Consider the following 18,843-nt stretch of genomic DNA (forward strand, 5'->3'; position numbering starts at 1 on the left):
CTCATGTCTCTTAACCGAGGTTAAGCATCTTCGACCAAACGCGACAAGAGCAAGGTTCTCGCTAGGCGCGTTCTCATATTACCTATGATAGTAGCTGGAGACGAAAAGAAATCATCAATTACAAGTGGCGACGGAGAGCGGAGGTCCGCCGCCGCTTTTCTCAAGCCCCCTCACGGCTTCTCCGCCCCCGCTTCCAATAGCTCGTAGCACTAAGACGTCGTTGAGACGGTCTCCCCGGTCCGGTAGTCGGTTATGCATTATTTACGGTAGTACAAAGTTCAAAGTCCTAGTTGTTTAGCTTGCTAACCTGATTTATTCAGATCGAGCAAATGCGATTTATGTAATATCAATATCGGAAAGATTGGCTGCCTTGATAGGTGTCGTCTCAGGCTCAAGCCTTCCTAGCATAGGTTGTGGTCTGTTTGCTGGCATCTTATTGTCGCTAATGAACGTTAGGTATTTCTTCCTAAGACTGGTCATGTTTTAGTAGTACAAAAGAGCCATTCCCCAAATCCCAATCGACATCACCGAAGCACAAAGATAAATTGCAGGCACTCTATGTAGTTAAAAATATACAATAGATACGACGATCAATTGACTAAACTGTATGATGGAGAGAAAGGTTTGCTTATAGTAGACTTCGATGTAGTTTTATTGGTAGCTAATAGTGAACTCCCCGCTCTGCAGCACAGAGACGTAAAATAATAGTCTGTGTATCAGATTTACTTGATATAGGGCTGCCACTTTTCTTCAAAAGCTATCTTCAAAAGGCGCACGATTTGCTTTATAACGAGCCATCAAAAACCTCCATTTGGGTGAATAATCACTTTGGTGTATCCCCCTTCCCTCTTATCAAATTTCTCGTATGCGACCTCTGCATCGCCGAGGCTGATCTCGTGCGAGATGACAAAGCTAGGCTTTGCTTTGCCGGCGATAATCATGTCTCGTAGGTACCGATTGTATTTCTTCACATTGCACTGACCAGTGCTAAGCGACAGGCCCTGAAGCAGGCAGTTAGGATATTGTGTGTGAGGAGTGCGTACTATGCATTCATGAAAGACTCTTCCTTACCTTCTCAAACAACTTTCCAAAGCTGAGGCTGATGATGCCCTTTGCCGAGTTTGAATCAGGCGCGCCAGGGTCGCTATCGGCAGGGAATACCAATAATCAGTTGGCGCATTGAGTACAATTGCAAGAATGGATCTCATACCTGGGGACATAAAGCCCTGGAATTCCGAGCCCTCCACATGCTCGTGTGACTCGAATCATATTCTCGATAATGATGTTTGGTCGTTCTGAGGATCCATTGGGGTCGACAGCTTGGTATCCAACAGCGTCTACTGATCGGTCCACCATCCCACCATTGTGGGCAATAATCTGATCAACTGCATCTCCCGCGGTAAAGTCGATGGGAATACAATTGATGCTCTTGGCGACCGCTAGGCGTTCAGGGACCCGATCTACAACGTAAACATTGGAGGCTCCACGCAAAGTAGCCGAATAAGCAGCCATCAACCCGACAGGACCGGCACCGAATACCGCGATGCTTTCGCCTGGCTGGAATCCGGATATTTCGACGCCGTGCCAACCTAAAAGCTAAGCATTAGATAAAGGGGCCTGCTGAATGAGAATATTGCAATCCATTGACGTACCGGTGGGAAATATGTCTGTGCCAACATGTTAGCATCAATGGCCGTCAAAGGAATGCTGAGTTTCTTAGTTACCTGCAAGAAGTATAAAGTCGGCTTCGTGCTCTTTTCCGGGAGGCAATTTGAGAGCATTAAAGTCTGCATAGGGGATGCGAATGTACTGCGCCTGGCCTGTATAATATTGTCAGAACTTTCATCGCTATGCCCATAAAGCATTTCAGAGACTCATACCTCCACGATAAGGGCCCATGGCGACATAGCCTACGGCAAGTTTAGTAGAAGAAACCATAATTCAATCTTCAACATCTTACCATATGCGCCACCGGCAAATCCGGGGTTGACTCCAGTACAAAATGCCGTCTTTCCCTCCTCGCAGTTGCGGCAACGGCCATCAGCGACATTGAATGGCATAACAACACGATCTCCTTTCTTGAGCAATGTGACGCCTTCGCCTAGCTCTTCGACGATTCCCATGTTTTCGTGACCTTTTTCCGTTTAGCTTCCATTATTGTTTCCCGATCCACGCCGCCATATAATGTCTTCTTACCAAATGTAATTCCTGGCTCAGCAGACGTCCGACCTTCGTACATGCTATAAAAATGTGAGCTTGTCTCGTTCTTTGGGCATTGTAAGACTCCCTCCATGTACCTACTGGAGATCCGAGCCACAAATCGCTGCCTGGAAGTTGTCAGCACATTGATGATGCAAGGTTGTTTATGTGGTGTAAATCGATCACTAACAGTGGTAACCTTGACAATAATATCATCGGGGTGTTCTAGTTTGGGCTTCTCAATCTCTTCCACCTTGACCGTGTAGGGTCCGACATAGTTTAATGCTTTCATTGTAGACATGGTGATTGATGCCGTTGTACCTAATCTTAGCTAGTGATTGGGTTATAATCTGAAACTGTGAATCCACGGAAACCAAGTATTGTATGTCGGCTGTTGGTTATTACACGCACTATTCATCTCTTTTATGAAAAGAAATGATTTAGACGGTTTATCTTACAGCCGTGTCATTCTTATTTCCCCGCACCCAACTTCTTATATGTCACCTGCCTGATCCCCGCATCTGTAGTGAAGAACGCTGAGGGGAAGTCTCACGGGAATGACGAGGGAATGAGCGTAGATTCTTCGAGAACGGTTGCTTATGGTGAGGGGTTCTTGAAAGTTGATTGTAATGATTACTATAGCAATTTACAAATGGAGGCGGGGTCCAGGAGTAGGGTCCAGGAATAAAGATTCGATCACCTCTGAGTATCTCTGGGGAAAGATCCCTCTCTCAAACAAGTGTTTAGACTACAATTTGTGAACTGAGACGGATATCAACCTCGAAAGATAACTGTTGAATGACTCGGTTACTGCTGTTATTAGATCTGACGAGATCTATGACAAATAACGTATCTTACAACCTATGAAGTAGCAGTTCAAATAACTTCCACAGGAGATGACAACCATGTACCGCGATCTGGCCGCGCAAATGTAATTCAGCTCCAGCTTTGCTCCAGCAGATCAGCATATGCTTTCAAGCTCGAACTGACGACATCGACGATTTCCCACGATGTATTTCCATTGAAGATCCTAGCCCAAACCCGGATGATAGAGATGCTCAATTGCCTTCCAGTGTCAAGATTCTGTATCAAATTCAACCGATTTTCCATGGGAACTCTTATACCATGTTCAGTTTCGTCCAATAATCGGGTGATCCACAAAAATAGCATTCTTTCATGCTGAGACGGCTCTATTGCTCCTGGAAGAGCAAAGAGCCACCTTGTCAGCAGATGAGCATATTCTACAGCGGCCAAACAGTGTTGTACGCTCCAATAAAACGAATGAGTCCTCGTCACAAAGTCAATACCGAGCTGTACGGGAATGGATAGGGCGTGAACCGCGTGGAGAAGCGCGGTAATGAGCCCCGGGCCTCGTACAATAGTTTGCGGCGCATTAACTAGCGCTCGGGCAATTGTTGAAGGATCTCTTGTCATCAAAGCGCGATGGGGTCCTAGATCAACTTGTATGCGCACGTAAATCTGACCGAGCAAAGCGGCCGAAGTGAATGCGATTGGTCCAGCTGGATTACGCGGGTCTGTACTTGACTCTGGAGTGTCTTTCCAGCGAGACTTCCAAGTGCGAAGGACTGCATCCAATCCTGTTATATCGCGTGTCTGATGATCATGGTCTAATGGAAATAGACACAGTTGACGTGCGAAGTAAAGCTGCTGGAATAAAGCATGTAAAAGAATATGATTTCCAAGAGCAGTGGATGGTGTCTCATCAGTAGTCGAAACTTCTCCCTTACTAAAAAGGGAAGCAAACGACCTCTGGAAAGCGGCATTGGATTTCTTTCCCACCGATTCGTATGCCATTCGCCATTCATTCGCATTTTGTGCCGACCAGAGGGCGGAATGGCAAGGCATATCAAGCCCAAGATCAGCGTTTAAGAGTAACGGAGGCGTGTTATACATTAGGCAGTGAAGGTTAAGAAAACAGTAGGCAACAAATTTGGTGCGCCTATTGAGCTCCCTGCTGGCCCATGTATGCCAACTCACGTCATTTGAACCATCCGTCGGGTCAAATCTCTGAGCTGGTTCCACGAGGCCGTGCGCGCGAACTAAGGACACGAGAGTATTGTCTAAGAATCCGAGTTCTTGCGCTATTCTTTCGTTGTTTCCCCAAGTTGCGTAAATAATAAGCAACAGAAGAGTCTGGATTATTTCTAATGTCTCGTCAAAATTATCCTCAGCGGCAAGGCCAGCTGGAAAGTTTGACAAGAAAGCAGCCGCAGGAGAGTTACACTGTACTGAATTTGTTGTATAGCCAGCTTGTATTCCGAAGCCTTTTTGTTTCATCGTCTCCAAAACAATGGCTCGTGCTGCATAAAACAATTGCACGCCTTGACTGGTCTCGAAACGGTATTGCGAGCCACAGGCAGCAATCGCCAGAACAAGAGCCGGGTTACAGCTCTCTATGTGTAAAGTCGGAGAATGTATGAACGGGAGATGCTCATTCAAACCATCAATGAAACCATGAAGGAACCGAGACAAGGCATATTTAGACGGAGGTGTAAATCCCTTGGGTAAGACTTGGTGAAAGCCGTCAATAGTGTTCAAAAAGGAACGATACTGGGACTCGCTTATGTTGTGTATTGAGTGAAGTCTGATCGTGTCCGCTGAACTCTGAAGCCGGTTTTCGGCCTCACTTCCGTCAGGCTGCAGAGAAGGTAGGCGAGACCCAAAGTTGGAGAATAGCGCTTCCTCGGCAGTATGGCTTTGCAGAGAGTGGTCTTCTGAATCGAACTCGTTCGGCACTGCATCCTTTAGCCCGGCTTGGGGAGCGACCGCAGAATCGGTTGGGAAAATCCATTGTTCCATGGACGGAAGTCCTTCAGATTCCCATTGTTCAGACAGTCCAATACTTTCCAAGAAAGTGGCAAAGTCTTGCATTGGATCTCCACCTTGGATCATCAATGGGAGAGATGCGGGCTCCTAGATAGAATACTATTTAGCACCTGTTGTATGGCATTGGGAGGTGAACTTCTTAAGAAGAAAAGAACATTTGCAGTAGAGTTGAGCTGTTTTACATTTACACTTACATTCAGAGTTTCTTCTAGCGAGCTGTTGGGTGTCGCGTAGGTTCCATTCGTCCATGGGGCCAGGGGCTGGTTACTGGCAGAAGTTCTTGTGTTCTCATCTGGGATCAGGGCATTTTCTGATGAGATATGTCTCGGGTCGCCTCTAGTATCATACTGTTCCCGTTCTTGATGAGACTGTGTTGCGTGCACAAGCCTCTTATGACGAATCACCAGATCACTGTCACACAATGATTAGTACTAAGGTAAATACAAGGTGTTGATAAGTAAACCAACTTTCTACCAAATGATCTTGAGCATATTTCACACGAAAAGGGCTTATCATTAGTATCTACAGGTTGCAATTGGTTAACTTTCTAACTCTAATCAGTAAAAAGGTGAAAATGGCCTACGGCTTCTGATGTGTCGCTGCAAGTGCTCGAGACGTGAGAAGGACCGCTGACAATATGGACACAAAGGTGGCCTAGAACGCCCCTGTTTATTTCTGGTCGAAGTTTTCTGCGACCGCGTGGTGACTGGAGCTTCCATGGCGCAATAACCGCGACATTCGCGGCCAACAAATAGACAGATTCGACAATGATGGGGAGCGCAAACGTCGAGTTAGCAGAATCTGGGGTAGTGGAAATTTTATATAGGGAAGCTAAATGTGAAAAGTGGACCTGAACTGTAGACTATGAGTTCCATTCCTTTTTCTCGCCCCATGTATTTACTACACGAAGGCTAAAGAAGCATAAAAGTAATGTACTTGCGTAATTGTGTATAATAGTTACTACTAGGTGTAGGATTTTACACCGTTTTCTAGCTCTATCGTAATAGGTATAGAGGCGCCACTTGGTGGCTATTATCGGAAGGGTAAAAAGATGGACAGACAGACATCATGTGACGGATTCAATGAAGCATATTGGTATACCTTCTAAATGAAGCACAAAAACATTTATCACGTATCGTATGACAAGGTGTTCTGAAAGGCAAGAAAAACTTGCAATTTAATACTTCACTATGCTATATTCTACTATTTCGTGGATAGATTTGCTCTTCGCCTGACCGACACGTAAAGATTCAAAGGTCGAACGAGTTGAAACTCTGGGTCGTATTGAACATTCTCACTCCCGTCCCGAATAAATTCATAGCGGTAGATCAACTCGCTAAAAATAATCTTGGCTTCAAGAAGAGCAAAATTGAAACCAATGCAGCCACGTGGACCCGTTGCAAAGGGAAGATACATCGCACGATGGCGACCTTTTACCTCGGCAGTGTCCCATCGATCCGGGTCAAATTGAGAAGGGTCGTGCCAGTGATTGGGATTTGTGTGAAGACTGTGGAGAGCACAAACAACCACGCTGTCTGCCTTCAGGCGGTATCCACCGGGAACAATGACATCCGTCTTGGCAGTTCGCGCAGGCTGGAAGGCAGGGTTGTGGAGGCGCTGGGTCTCCTTGACGAATTTATCAAGGAATGACAGCTTGCTAACAAGATCGACTGACCATTCAGTTGTTTCGCTAATGCCATTGTTTACAAGCTCTTGGAGCAGGCGCTCTTGATTGCCGGGATGCTCGGTAACCGAGTAGATGAGCCAAGACAAAAGGGATGCGGTGGTTGTAAACCCAGCTGAAGTCAGCATGACAATGTTGGGTACAATCATCGAGCGGGGGAATGTCTCTCCCTTCTCGTCCGTGCCCTTGATCAGATACTCGACGAGGTTAGATGCCTTCAAAGCGGCCTCTGCCATGGGCATCTTCGGCATCGCCGTATCAGACGTTTCGATGTCTGAAACGATACCCTCTATCAACGCGTAACAGAGCTTATGTGTCTCTCGCAACTTCTTAGGATCTCCAAAAGGGAGATTCTGATACCAAGCACCCCGAGATGCCACCCTCTTGTTCAATTGGAACATGGTGAGGATAGACAGCGGGATCGGGTGGAATGGCGCGTCTGCATTGGCCAGGTGACCAAAGTTCTGGCCCAAGATGACCTTGCCAATGGTCTCAGAGGCTAGCTTTACCATGTATTGGTAGGCGTTCCATGACCGACCACTTTCAGCAAAGGCGTCAAACACAGCGAAAGAGCGCCGAACCGTTTCCTGAATCAATGGGGCATAATGTCTCACAGCTTTGGGACCCATTGATGTTGGGAGAAACTTATGGCTGAGGCGCCAGGTCTCAGTCTCAGTATCTCCAACAAAAGTCGCGATATTGTCTTTTACTCCCCAAAGAGGATGATCTTCATTGATCTTTTTCGAAAAGTATATGGACTCATTGAGGGCGACGGCGGCGATTCCAGGATCGTCCGTGAGGTAATTCGTCTTTCCCATGTTCGTTGTCTTGATCAGCCCACCATATTGACGGAACAGACGAGTATGGTTTCCGAGATGATCTGGGAAAATTTCGTAAAAGCTTCCCACAATTGGGAGGCCTTCTGGGCCATCAGGCTCACGAACGGCCTGATTGTCGATTCTGATGCCAATAGGCTCGGTGGCGTCTAAGATATCGCTGACAGTATTGATGGAGCTATAGGAGACGTAAAAAGACACTCCTTGTTCGAGTTAGTATGTCAGCGATATCGTTCTCACTACCTAGGGAAACATTATAGCATCAATCATACCGCTTGGTTGAACAATATGGAAATGGCGTGCGACGGCACGCTTAAGCTCATCTGGACCGTAGGTTGGAGATACTAATATGGATTGTGCTGTTGAGACATCGTCTCCTACTAGAAAGAAATTCTTTGATGCCATGATTTGATCGAAAGCAGACAAACGACTTGATTAGGTAGCATTCCGTTATGTCAGTAAGGTGTCGTTGTAGATAGGGATTGCTGTTATTTATGGGCTCGGCCAACCATCAGTATCCCCTCTTACACCAATCCACAGAGAGGTTCAGCGCTTCTACGACATAAGACATTCACAAGTCCGGTTGGAATTATTAGTGCAAATAGCTTCAAAACCCGACTGTCTAACTGCTGCATTGCGGGGTAGATCTACCAAACCTCTGGATCAACCGCAGCTAGATAATATTAGGCATTGTTTAATGGTTAGGAAATGTGATACATCAAGTACCTCTATAGCTAGCCGAGAAGCAAACACAGAGTCAGTATCTCATTATTTGGTGCAAAACTCCATCGTAGCTTTGAGAGAATGGTACATGTACGCCACCTTCATGTTCAAGTTGTGACCCCGCATGCACCCCGCATAAACTTACATGCATTCGCCCCACCCCCACAACACGTTTAACATTGGAAGTCAAAGGCAAAACGCTCCCCCACCAGGTAAAATCATCAACGATCACTAGTCAATTGACTAAATACTACTATACTACTGACTCGCTATTGGATTGATAATGATACTATATAATTGGAGCAGAATTTGTTCAATATTGTCTAAAAGCCGAGGTAGTTCGATTTGGAATTAGTAGTCTTTGTTTTACGTCAGATGAATGAGTGGTTCTGGACTACTTGTCCGAATGGGTTATGTATATTGCTTTACTAAGAGTAGACATACATCTATTATATAAAAGCTTAGGAATATCCTTGTCACGACATGGGTTCCGCGATGCGTCTTCTTTCTAGCGAAGGTTGAGCAAGGAGATAGAGATAAATACAACTATCCACGTCTCCTTCTTACGGTCTCATCTTCCAAGCACTACTATCTTTTATCTCTTATAGTTCAAGTATCAAACACCTTTGGCAACATGGGCCTGAAGACTGTCTCCCTCAGAGATGTCCAGGAGCATAACAAAACGGACGACATATGGATGGTGATTCATAACAAAGGTTGGCGCGGTTGAGCTCCCTCTGTTGAGAATTTTGATACTGACAAGAAGACCCAGTTTACAATGTTACGAATTACCTAGAGGATCACCCAGGTGGCATCGATATTCTTATTGCGGAAGCTGGCAAAGACACGACACAAGTATTCGAAGATGTGGGTCATTCTGAAGAAGCGAGAGAGTTGCTAGAGGATTTGCTAGTTGGCGAGATTCAGGCATCTGTAAGTCTGATAATGATCCAACATGTCCTTGGAAAGATCTGTCATTATTAACCATGCTGGATAACAGGATCGTTCAGCTACGGTAGAAGTTTACCGGCCAACCTTCGAAACAGTTAGCCAGACGACGACCATTCATACCAAATCTCAGCCATCAAAAGGCACTGCATCATGGTATGCAAGGGCCTTCTCTAAAATATTCATATTTGGGATTTTTGGCGGGACAGCGTACCAAGGCTACCACCACCGCAAGCTGTTGTCTCATTTTGCAGAGGCGTCTTCCAAAAGCCTGCGGGTATCTGGTGGCCAATTTTGGGTTGGCTTTGGCATGGCATCTGTGGTACAAGCTCTGTTGACGTTCGGAGTAGTGTCATGGGGTGCTTTGAAACTGGATTTCCAGGAAGACTTTACTTCGTACCCAGCATACAGGGTTCAAAATCCAGCGACTCCGTTCATGTCTGCGCCTGTTGCTGCCGGGTCGGGATGTCAACTTGACCCCCAGAAGTGGCGCAAGCTTACACTCCAAGAAAAGGTCAAGGTTTCGCCCAATGTATACCGCTTTGTCTTTGGACTCCCAGATGCATCGCGGCCATTGGGCTTACCTATTGGGCAACACGTTGCAATTCGAGCCCAAATTGGAGACAAAATGGTCTCTCGATCATATACGCCCACTTCGGATAATCAAGACCTTGGCCGCGTTGATCTTCTCGTCAAAGTCTATCCAACTGGTGTCATGACTAAACACCTTGAAAGCCTTGCAGTCGGAGACAAAGTCGAATTTCGAGGTCCTAAAGGTGCTATGCGATACACTAATGGGTATGCGACTCACATCGGTATGATTGCTGGTGGCACCGGTATCACTCCCATGTACCAGCTGATCCGCGCCATTTGTGCGAACCCCTTGGATAAGACTTTCGTTTCTCTTATATATGCGAACAATACCGAATCAGACATTCTTTTGAAAGAAGAATTGGATTTACTGGCGTCGCAACACCCCCAAAATCTTCGGATCCATTACGTTCTTGCAAAGCCCCCTTCCAAATGGTCAGGCAGTGCTGGGTTCGTGACAAAAAGTATTGTCAAAGAGTATATTTACGAACTATCCAAGGATTCCCGTCTTTTACTCTGTGGCCCTCCTCCAATGCTTGCAGCTATTAAGAAGATAGTGTCTGAGCTTCAGACTGAAGAACCTACATTGTTGTCTGATATCGATAAGAAAGTATTTTTATTTTGAAGGTTTTCTTTTGAAAGATCTAACAATAAGTATATACTAGTCGAAAGCTTCTAAATAGACAGGATGTAAAGAACTACTGTTTGCATAGTAATATAACTAAGGAATGGGGAATTCGGGTAATTGAGCCCACGATGTAATCTTGTTTCCTGTTCAACTAGACGCAATGAGCATATTCAGGGCCAAGGTCAACAACCTGGACTAAACAATGCCAGCCAAGGTCACAGTAAGAGATGAAAGGCTAGCGAGGACAGGGTCTTGGGGGATCAGCTTTACTTCATTATTTCTTCTGGCCCGCTCTCATGCTGTCTCCACTGTTTGGAGATCACAAGATGCTAGTCTATAGGCCAATTCCGGCCGCCAAAACAGCTTTTGTCGACATATTTTGACCTGAATCATCCTAGTGGCAAGACCTGTCGAGCAGCAAATGCGGCCCATTCACAGCTCACATAATTATTATATCACTTGTGTAAATACATAAATACATACGAATTTACACTAGAGTTCTATGAATCTTCTATGGGCCTGATTTACAGGTAAGTCCGGTAAATAGATGGCTAATTCCGTAGATGATTATGAATCATACAGAATACGATCGGCTAATGTTTAGGCGCCATTCAATATCGACTCAAATTCCGTTCATCGTGACTACGACAAATTAATACACTCACAGGTACCACATCATATACTGGCCTAAGTTTAATCTGGTATCTACTTAATATTCAAGGGCACTCATTGGTAACACACTTATAAAAGCTTAGAGCTGCAATTTTGTTTGTCTTCAATAAGCCCTAAATCAGGCAGACTTCCATCAAGCTACCATGGCAACTATTCGTGTTGGTTTTATTGGACTCACTGCCGGGGGCGGTAATGGCTTGGGTCCAGGTTCTTGGGGTATCTCTGCTCTCCTGCCTACTTTCATTCTTTCGCCACACTATGAAATCGTTGCACTCTGCAATTCGTCTGTCGAGGCCGCAGAGAAGTCCATCAAGTATCATAAGTTAGCACATTCCACTAAAGCATACGGAAATCCAGAGGATATTGCCAATGACCCAGATGTTGACCTTGTTGTCATCTCGGTTCACGTCTCGAAGCATTATGAACTGTCTATTCGAGAGCGAAGAAACAGGTCTTTTGCGAATGGCCGCTTGGGGTCAGTGCTGTGCAGGCCGAGGAGATGGTCTAGCTAGCTGAGAGGGAGAATGTGAAGACTGCTGTTGGCCTGCAACTTCGAGCTGATCCGATCATTAAGAAGGTCAAACAGCTCATCGAAGCCGGAGTTGTTGGTCGAGTGACGAGTACCATAGCCTTGGGCTGTTTCAACTATGCCCCAATCGATAGCTGGATGGCAGAGGCAGACTTTTACCTGGATTATGATAGCGGCGCTAATGAGTATCATATTGCGTTTGCTCACTGTGAGTTGGCCATGCAACTGTTAATTAGCAGCTTTAGAGCTAATAGGCGACAAGTCATGGATGCCTTCACCTATGTTCTAGGCGATTTTGCCAGTCTCAAGTCTCTCTTGGATATCCAGCACCCCACTGTCAAAACTATTGACTCGAGTTCTGGCACGATTGTTAATCCCGCACGTAAAAAAAGACCGCTCCAGATCACTTTTTTGTCCAAGGCAAGCTCGAAAATGGCGCCATTGCCAACGTCGCCTTCCGAAAGGTGGATAAGACTGTAGACGGGAAGGGTCTTCGATGGCTTATCTCCGGTACCAAAGGGGAGTTTGAATTATCCATGGATGGACCTATGCTGCAAATGGATCTGGAGAAAAAGCATCTTCGCTTGGTTATTGGACGAGAGGGGGAGGCACAGGATATAGATTACAATGACCCAGATGAACCTAAATATACTAGGGATGTGGCACCACCGGGCACCAATACTGCTAGGATATTCGAGGGCTTTGCAAACAAGACAACTGCAGTTGCTAGTTTTGAAGATGCATTGAAGGTTCATAGACTTCTAGATAATATTGCAGAGGCGTCCAGCTTTTCTGTCAAGAGCCAGACCCTGGTATAGCTTAGTTTAGGTGCCCATTATACAAGACTATTTAGTTTCTCAGCTGCTAGTAGCTGTTCAAAAGAATCTTTCAAGCAGTCTCCCAGAGATCTATATCGCACTCCCAAGATTTTCTCCACTTTACTCCCATCAACATTATACGTGGTAGTTTGGGCAGCTTTCCAAGCACCTGGCTCGCCTATATCAATCCGATTCTGTAACTCAGGCAATACCCTTCTTGCTTCATCCCTCACAAGTTGCCAGTGGCACCTTTGTGCAACCAAGAAACGTTCACCGCCTGCTTCTGGAACTTTCACAGCCGCAAGCAAAGCTGCAGAGACATCGCGGACATCAACCCAAACTCCAAGGTGACCAGAATTGTACGGCGGCGGATGCGGCGATGGGACGACAAGCTCCCATATCATCTGGGTTGATATGTTCAAATGATCAAGGTCAACTGGCCCGACATGCGGTCCGAAGATTGCCGCTGGATCTACCGATACCATGTCAAAGGCGGGTGTGTTTTCCTTCATCCATTCCCACATATGCTTTTCAGCCAAAGCCTTTGATCCCATATACCCAGTTGCTTGCCCACCGTTTGCAGCCTCCTCGTATGTAAGTTGATTCCAGTCACTAGGAGAATATGTCTTCCCTGGAGCGAGGCCCAACGATAGGTCAAGAGCTGACGCAAAGGATCCAACATGGATGACACGTTTCAGCTGTGGCCCGGCATATTTGGCTGAAGCTTCAAGAATTGCCACGCCACTCTTGATCGCAGGATCGAGGACGTCGGCCTTTACGTCTTTCGGGTTATTCAATAGCGGCGACGCTGTGTTGATAACAGCTCCGATTTTGAACTTCTCAAATGCCTTTTCAAAGTCATCCGCTTTCGTAATATCGTGCACCTCGACGATTTGTAGCTGTGAGGATAAATCGGGAAATATTGCCATGATTTTGTCGGCTGCGGCAACAGAGCGAACTGTTCCTACAACTTTGTATCCCTGGGCAATGGCTTCCTTGATAACATGAAGAGCTACATAGCCGTTTGCTCCAGTAACAAGTAGTGTATCGACCATAGCTAGATGTTTAAAAGCCAGACGACACTTGAATAGTTTCAAAAAGAGGAGAAAGGCCAGATGTGTATAAACTTGAATGTCCTTGGGTCCTTTGATTTGGGAACACCGTCGCCAGTCCTATATACTTTTCTTTTACTTCTTAATTTTCCAGGAACAAAGGATCAGCTGGCTAGCGTACTAAACATCACAGATGGATTTTACGGCTCAAAGGAATTATCACCGAGCATATAGTGTGCTTTTTCAAATGAATTTTCCGAGCCTACAGCAGAACACCAAATGGCACATCTCGTATGTCAAAAAAGGAATACGGTGGTCGTTGCCAAGCCTTACAATAGCAGGGTTTGGTTGTAACAGTCTCATCATCTGCAATTCGCTTCGGCGTCCCCGTAATATTACACCATATTCTAAAGACACGATAGGATACGAAATGTGGAACTCACTTAGTAGCCATTGACTCAGGCCTCCTGTGCGGTGATGATAGCCACAGATGGTCCCAATGTGGAAATAATGAGCACAGGTTGGATTTGTATTCTTTCCCATCACCAGTCGAAGTTAGGTCACTGCCATCGTTAGCTTTCTGATAGAAATTGTTGGTTTTTGGTAGAGGCCTTACTGCTACTCCGTACACAGGGCTATGATTTGACAACTATGGGATGTGTTAGAGAGTAATTTGCGAGAGACTATCAATCATGCCGGCAAATAATATGACAAGATTTTTAACTGCTGGTCTGGCCAAAAATATATCAGAGAGTAGCCAAGGCATTATTATCAAGAATAATTATCAACGTTAACTATGCTATACAACGCTATCTAACAGGTGCAGTTCACACGATATGTAAATAAATATAGTTAGGGCCTTTATATATTGTATCAGGCTTCCAACACATTCGAAAGCTTCTCACAAAGTTATAAATTATACAGCAGGGAACAGTCGGTATAGTTTTCTGTAAACGGCGTTGCAACCTGTAGACCGCGCACTTTCTCCCATTTACCGTGAGCTGGGAAATCGCCATAAATAATGACCTCGCTCTCAACGAAACGGTGATTGTGTGCTATTTCAGCATCAAAAGATCTGGTTACATTCGCACAGATGCTACCGTCGACAAAGATTGGTTGGGTGGTCGCGTTCCTGTAAAATGCCACTTGACGATCGTATTGATTCTCGTTACTTGGACTTCGTGGACAGTGTCGTGACGTGACGTAAGGACCAGTGCTGTTTCGAGAAAATCCATCGTAGGATGTCTCCCCTCTGCAATAAGGGTCGGACACAAGCTCATAAGCTGCTGGGGTGTCTGGTCGAAAGTCGGCAGCCGTAACTCTCAATCCAAACGATGTACTGGCGTCAATAATATCGGGTTGAGGCGTTACGATCCAGTCCGTTTCATAACGGAACGTGCTATACCCATTGCCTAACAGGTCAATAAACGGATAGGTGAATCGTATAGACGAAAAGTTGGAGGACGCTGTCCCAGAAATAACGACATTGGTGTTCACTGCAAACTCCAGTACCAACTAGACATGAATAACTAAATTTTAGTCGCCCTCCAGGCATGGTCATAGGGTTATAAATTGGTGAATCTACTCACAGGGTATTTCCCATGAAAGTCTGGCAGATAATCCAAATAAGTCTGAATGATGCCATATTTTGATGGCACAATATTTCTGGCGAGGGAGAATGGGATGGGTATGATGGCAATTGTAGCATTTACCACGCCTTCAATAAATGTTCCAGATGGACCAGACTGTGTGCTGCTATCTATACGACGATGAAGGCGTGTTTCGATGCCCAAGCTGGCAGTTGCCAGGACAGAGAAAATGATAAGACGAGCAATCATGGTTTTCACTTGATGAGATGCCGACTTGTGACCATCAAAGGCTTTGCGCAGGCAATTAGGACAGGTATCTGCCGAGTAACTTATATACTTACAGCCGATGATCCATATGTTTCGATGAACTTTACCTGATGCATAACGTACTGCCTTCGTATATTATTTAAGACATAGCGCCTCTTGGTGCTCTTGGCACGGCTTAGTGCCGATCCGAAACGCAATACTTTATGGGTCGTCGTATTCCATTTTCGGCTTACGAGTGAAGGAACGCTACCAGCAACTGTAAATTCGACTGAACTTTCAGCTCATATTTCATTGACATTCGTTCATATCATCAAGTCTCCTTACTGTGGCCCAATCTACTTGCCTGGAGGCGACTCCATCCATTACTTCACCTACAGTGGAAAATGGCTGGACTCAGCCGTGGTGTAAATTCCCGGCGGATTCCCCCGAGCTTAAACAATTGCTGAGATTGGTAGTGTCGCCTCTATGAAGCAGACGCTGGATGATCTGTTGGATTCGAGCATCGCGGCGGACACAAAAGATGACGATGGAAAGTCGGCCATTGACTACGCAAAGCAGACCGGACTGACTTGGGCTATTGAGAAATTGAAATCGGCTCTCTTAAATGTTCCGAAAGCCCGAACGGAAGTTGAAATTCAGATCCGGAGCCTCATGCCGAACCAGCACAAGGTGTCCGAGGTGCGCTGAAGACATGACTGGGTAGATTCGCAAAGGGGTTCTAAATGTTTCATTGACTATTTCATCTTCCCCTGATGAGCTAAATAGTACTAGCAAATAAACTGAGATATCTACCACATTTGGGGGGATCCTCTATACAATTCAAACGATGCCGCTGTGACTTTCTTTGTCTTGCATTGGACTTAGGGGGCTCAAACGTCAAAGCATCACTCTCGCCTACTCCAGCCACTCCTTGACGGCTGAACTGGGCAAAATTGTCAACTGCTCCAAAATGTGTATACTCTCCTTTCCAAAGAGATTTGGGCTATCTTGCTTGAAGCAGAATACCCGGGTTGAGTGCCCAGTTTGGTGTTGCGATTGTACTTCTGAAATGGGTTACCCTGTATAGACAATAATAACTCTGCCCCTTCCAACAATTGGGAGCCATTCTCTGGCTTCGAACCCGCTAATTTCCAAATTCGGATGCGCTTCCGTAGCTCAGTTGGTTAGAGCTTCGTACTAATACTAGACGTAACAATCTAGCCTTGGTAATGCGAAGGTCGCAGGTTCAAGCCCTGCCGGGAGCAAAATGCCCCAATGCGTTATCCGGTATTTGGAATTCTTTTTTTGGTTCTCTTTTCGTTCATAACCTTTTTACATTTTCTTTCTATTCAATTGGATTCGTTGCATTGATGAAGAGGACGTCCTAATATTTTCAGGGCATTCGCGAATCAGCAAATGCCGGCCAGATCAATGTTTCGGGGACAACGGCCAAGGCCATTGCAACCCAAAAATGAACGTATAACGACCGTTATGATTCAGATCCAGTGGAAATGTGAACTTATAACGACCGTTATGGTTCAGATCCAGTGGAAATGTGAACTTTGCAGTAAAGATCTTTGTTTAGCACATATCCGTAAGTGCTGGAAATAACATCGAACACAGCTAACGCAACCTTGCCTTGAGCTGATTGAATTGTCGTCCGGTGCCAGCGTCACTATTGTCGTACAATCACGCCTTTGTTTGATGATGGCTTGCGACCATCACACTGTGGTCTAGATTTGAACAAAGGGTGATTTTATGATGATGTTACTCTTTAATTTACAAGGTGTTTTCTTCAATGGATTCCACTGTCCTTTGTATCGACCGCCTGCCGCATGTTGTGTCACTTGAACGTCAGTATTAGTAGCTGAACTGCTGCAAAGGGCAAACACACGAAAACTATGATGGCGGTGAATCACCATCACGTCCATATACCTGTGAATAGAAACAAACCTTGTGAATCTATAAACTCCTGGATGAGTCGCGATTTCGGTTATCAAGAATCGACCACGAGAAGCCAGTTTTCCACCAAATCGCTAAAGGGAAAGAAAGAGAAGCCACAGTTCTAAAGTCAAAGATGGCCAGTACGTCAACCTCAGCTAGTTCAGAGGCCCTGGGTAAAGAAACAGAGATTTTTGATCGCCTGTTTCAGCTTGACGAAGAAGATGTTAGTTGGATCAAGAGACGCATCAGCAGGCACATCGCAGCCTGCAAACGATATGCCAGCGAGAGGCCACCTCGGTGGAGGGAAGCTCTGCGCGAGGCCAATGAGGCTTCCACCATCGCATTTGCCGAGGGTATGACCGGCATCGACTCCAAGATCAACTTTTACATAGCCCATTGTTACAAGGGAATGGGTATGTGGCGAGAGGCCCACTAGTTCTACATGAACAGCACTGTCGATAATCAGGACATTTACTGGCTACAAGGGTTGCAGTCACTCAGCAGGCAGAAGATGGAGGATCTGGCGCTCAGGCGGGTAAGAGCTTCTGGCGATTTGCGCACGGCTTATAGTGACATGACAAAGCTAGGATAGACAAGGATGTGGATTGTCCGTGATATCTGAATAGAGATACGATGCATCTGTGAGTAGAATTACTTCTTGGGAACATGACGTCTCCTGATTGTACCACTTACACGACTTCGTAGGTTGCATCCCGGCAATCTAAGGAAAGATTCAGCTCAACGCAGCCTGATCAACGCAATGATTCCCATGAAAGGGCAACGTGACAATGCAGGGTGGTAATATTGATTAATGGTAACCAATAAGCCTGCCCGCATGCATAGCTGAAGTGGAGGCTTAGAGCACACACGCCTGGTGGTATGAAACGCCAAGATAGACGCCTTCCATATGTAACGTATTAGGAATTGATGTTTATGGAAGTTGAAGGTGACTGTTTATATTCTATTTGAGATTCAAGCGCCGTTGCCAAGTACACAGTGAGACATACCTGAGCTTACTCAAATATATGACGGCCGATTAGGAAGTCGGTAGCTCTAGGGCTTATGCTATTAACACTCATGGCATGATCTCTATTTCACGTAAGACAGAGTACTGTAAGCGGGATCTGCATAGAACCCTTCTTTTTATAATCAATCCGAGCCACAGTCGGTGTCTTCTGGCGTAAGGCCCTTATCCCCCCTCTTCTTAGTCAGATAAGGGGCTGTAGAACGTCCATTCGCCCGGCTCATTCAAAAAAATTTTTTTGGCGCGTGATAGTCATGGAATTGTGTAGGCACCTTGAGCGAAAATTTGAGAAACTCGTTGGTTTTTCTATCTTTGGTAATATCAAAAAGGGGTGTTTCGTTATAGGTTGCCACTGAAGTCGTCGTGTTTTAGCTAGTGGGCTGTTGAAATCTTATATAGGATTCAAGGTAATGGCGTCTTATTAATATTCACGACATTTTCACTAGTTCTGATACGAATAGGAATCATGGATTAACCATTGATTTGGCGGGACGATGGCTTATGACTTGTTAA

General features: G+C 45.6%; 9 protein-coding genes and 1 non-coding gene across 10 annotated transcripts; 5 read left to right on the forward strand and 5 right to left on the reverse strand.

Moving 5' to 3' along the window:
* Nucleotides 1-797: 797 nt before the first annotated feature.
* Nucleotides 798-2,500, reverse strand: M431DRAFT_78486 (hypothetical protein; the record flags this gene model as incomplete). The annotated part of the gene is made up of 10 exons (XM_024922704.1): nucleotides 798-1,001; nucleotides 1,072-1,144; nucleotides 1,211-1,589; nucleotides 1,653-1,667; nucleotides 1,725-1,820; nucleotides 1,881-1,910; nucleotides 1,961-2,134; nucleotides 2,197-2,240; nucleotides 2,302-2,327; nucleotides 2,390-2,500. The coding sequence occupies 10 exons, from the start codon at nucleotides 2,498-2,500 to the stop codon at nucleotides 798-800; spliced, it is 1,152 nt and encodes a 383-aa protein (XP_024777048.1).
* Nucleotides 2,501-3,135: 635 nt separating this feature from the next.
* M431DRAFT_77082 (hypothetical protein) lies at nucleotides 3,136-5,765 on the reverse strand (the record flags this gene model as incomplete). The annotated part of the gene is made up of 4 exons (XM_024922532.1): nucleotides 3,136-5,133; nucleotides 5,229-5,457; nucleotides 5,514-5,568; nucleotides 5,630-5,765. 4 exons carry the CDS (start codon nucleotides 5,763-5,765, stop codon nucleotides 3,136-3,138), a joined length of 2,418 nt encoding a protein of 805 aa, XP_024777049.1.
* Nucleotides 5,766-6,249: 484 nt separating this feature from the next.
* On the reverse strand, nucleotides 6,250-7,971 carry M431DRAFT_77198 (hypothetical protein; the record flags this gene model as incomplete). The annotated part of the gene is made up of 2 exons (XM_024922546.1): nucleotides 6,250-7,769; nucleotides 7,839-7,971. The coding sequence occupies 2 exons, from the start codon at nucleotides 7,969-7,971 to the stop codon at nucleotides 6,250-6,252; spliced, it is 1,653 nt and encodes a 550-aa protein (XP_024777050.1).
* A 952-nt stretch (nucleotides 7,972-8,923) lies between these two features.
* M431DRAFT_2504 (hypothetical protein) lies at nucleotides 8,924-10,453 on the forward strand (the record flags this gene model as incomplete). The annotated part of the gene is made up of 3 exons (XM_024913782.1): nucleotides 8,924-9,005; nucleotides 9,062-9,222; nucleotides 9,290-10,453. 3 exons carry the CDS (start codon nucleotides 8,924-8,926, stop codon nucleotides 10,451-10,453), a joined length of 1,407 nt encoding a protein of 468 aa, XP_024777051.1.
* An 818-nt stretch (nucleotides 10,454-11,271) lies between these two features.
* On the forward strand, nucleotides 11,272-12,475 carry M431DRAFT_491604 (hypothetical protein; the record flags this gene model as incomplete). The annotated part of the gene is made up of 4 exons (XM_024916919.1): nucleotides 11,272-11,579; nucleotides 11,648-11,865; nucleotides 11,920-12,039; nucleotides 12,060-12,475. 4 exons carry the CDS (start codon nucleotides 11,272-11,274, stop codon nucleotides 12,473-12,475), a joined length of 1,062 nt encoding a protein of 353 aa, XP_024777052.1.
* Nucleotides 12,476-12,492: 17 nt separating this feature from the next.
* Nucleotides 12,493-13,530, reverse strand: M431DRAFT_79418 (hypothetical protein; the record flags this gene model as incomplete). The annotated part of the gene is made up of 1 exon (XM_024922812.1): nucleotides 12,493-13,530. The coding sequence occupies one exon, from the start codon at nucleotides 13,528-13,530 to the stop codon at nucleotides 12,493-12,495; it is 1,038 nt and encodes a 345-aa protein (XP_024777053.1).
* Nucleotides 13,531-14,436: 906 nt separating this feature from the next.
* On the reverse strand, nucleotides 14,437-15,365 carry M431DRAFT_2507 (hypothetical protein; the record flags this gene model as incomplete). The annotated part of the gene is made up of 2 exons (XM_024913784.1): nucleotides 14,437-15,042; nucleotides 15,117-15,365. 2 exons carry the CDS (start codon nucleotides 15,363-15,365, stop codon nucleotides 14,437-14,439), a joined length of 855 nt encoding a protein of 284 aa, XP_024777054.1.
* A 483-nt stretch (nucleotides 15,366-15,848) lies between these two features.
* M431DRAFT_2508 (hypothetical protein) lies at nucleotides 15,849-16,837 on the forward strand (the record flags this gene model as incomplete). Its single annotated transcript, XM_024913785.1, has 2 exons — nucleotides 15,849-16,061; nucleotides 16,760-16,837. The coding sequence occupies 2 exons, from the start codon at nucleotides 15,849-15,851 to the stop codon at nucleotides 16,835-16,837; spliced, it is 291 nt and encodes a 96-aa protein (XP_024777055.1).
* Nucleotides 16,528-16,627, forward strand: M431DRAFT_t47. The gene has a single exon. It is a non-coding gene; the product is annotated as a tRNA-Ile (tRNA).
* A 602-nt stretch (nucleotides 16,838-17,439) lies between the features above and the next one.
* Nucleotides 17,440-17,742, forward strand: M431DRAFT_79399 (hypothetical protein; the record flags this gene model as incomplete). The annotated part of the gene is made up of 1 exon (XM_024922808.1): nucleotides 17,440-17,742. One exon carries the CDS (start codon nucleotides 17,440-17,442, stop codon nucleotides 17,740-17,742), a length of 303 nt encoding a protein of 100 aa, XP_024777056.1.
* Nucleotides 17,743-18,843: the final 1,101 nt, after the last annotated feature.

Source organism: Trichoderma harzianum, assembly GCF_003025095.1.
Source record: "Trichoderma harzianum CBS 226.95 unplaced genomic scaffold M431scaffold_3, whole genome shotgun sequence".
Lineage (NCBI taxonomy): Eukaryota > Fungi > Ascomycota > Sordariomycetes > Hypocreales > Hypocreaceae > Trichoderma > Trichoderma harzianum.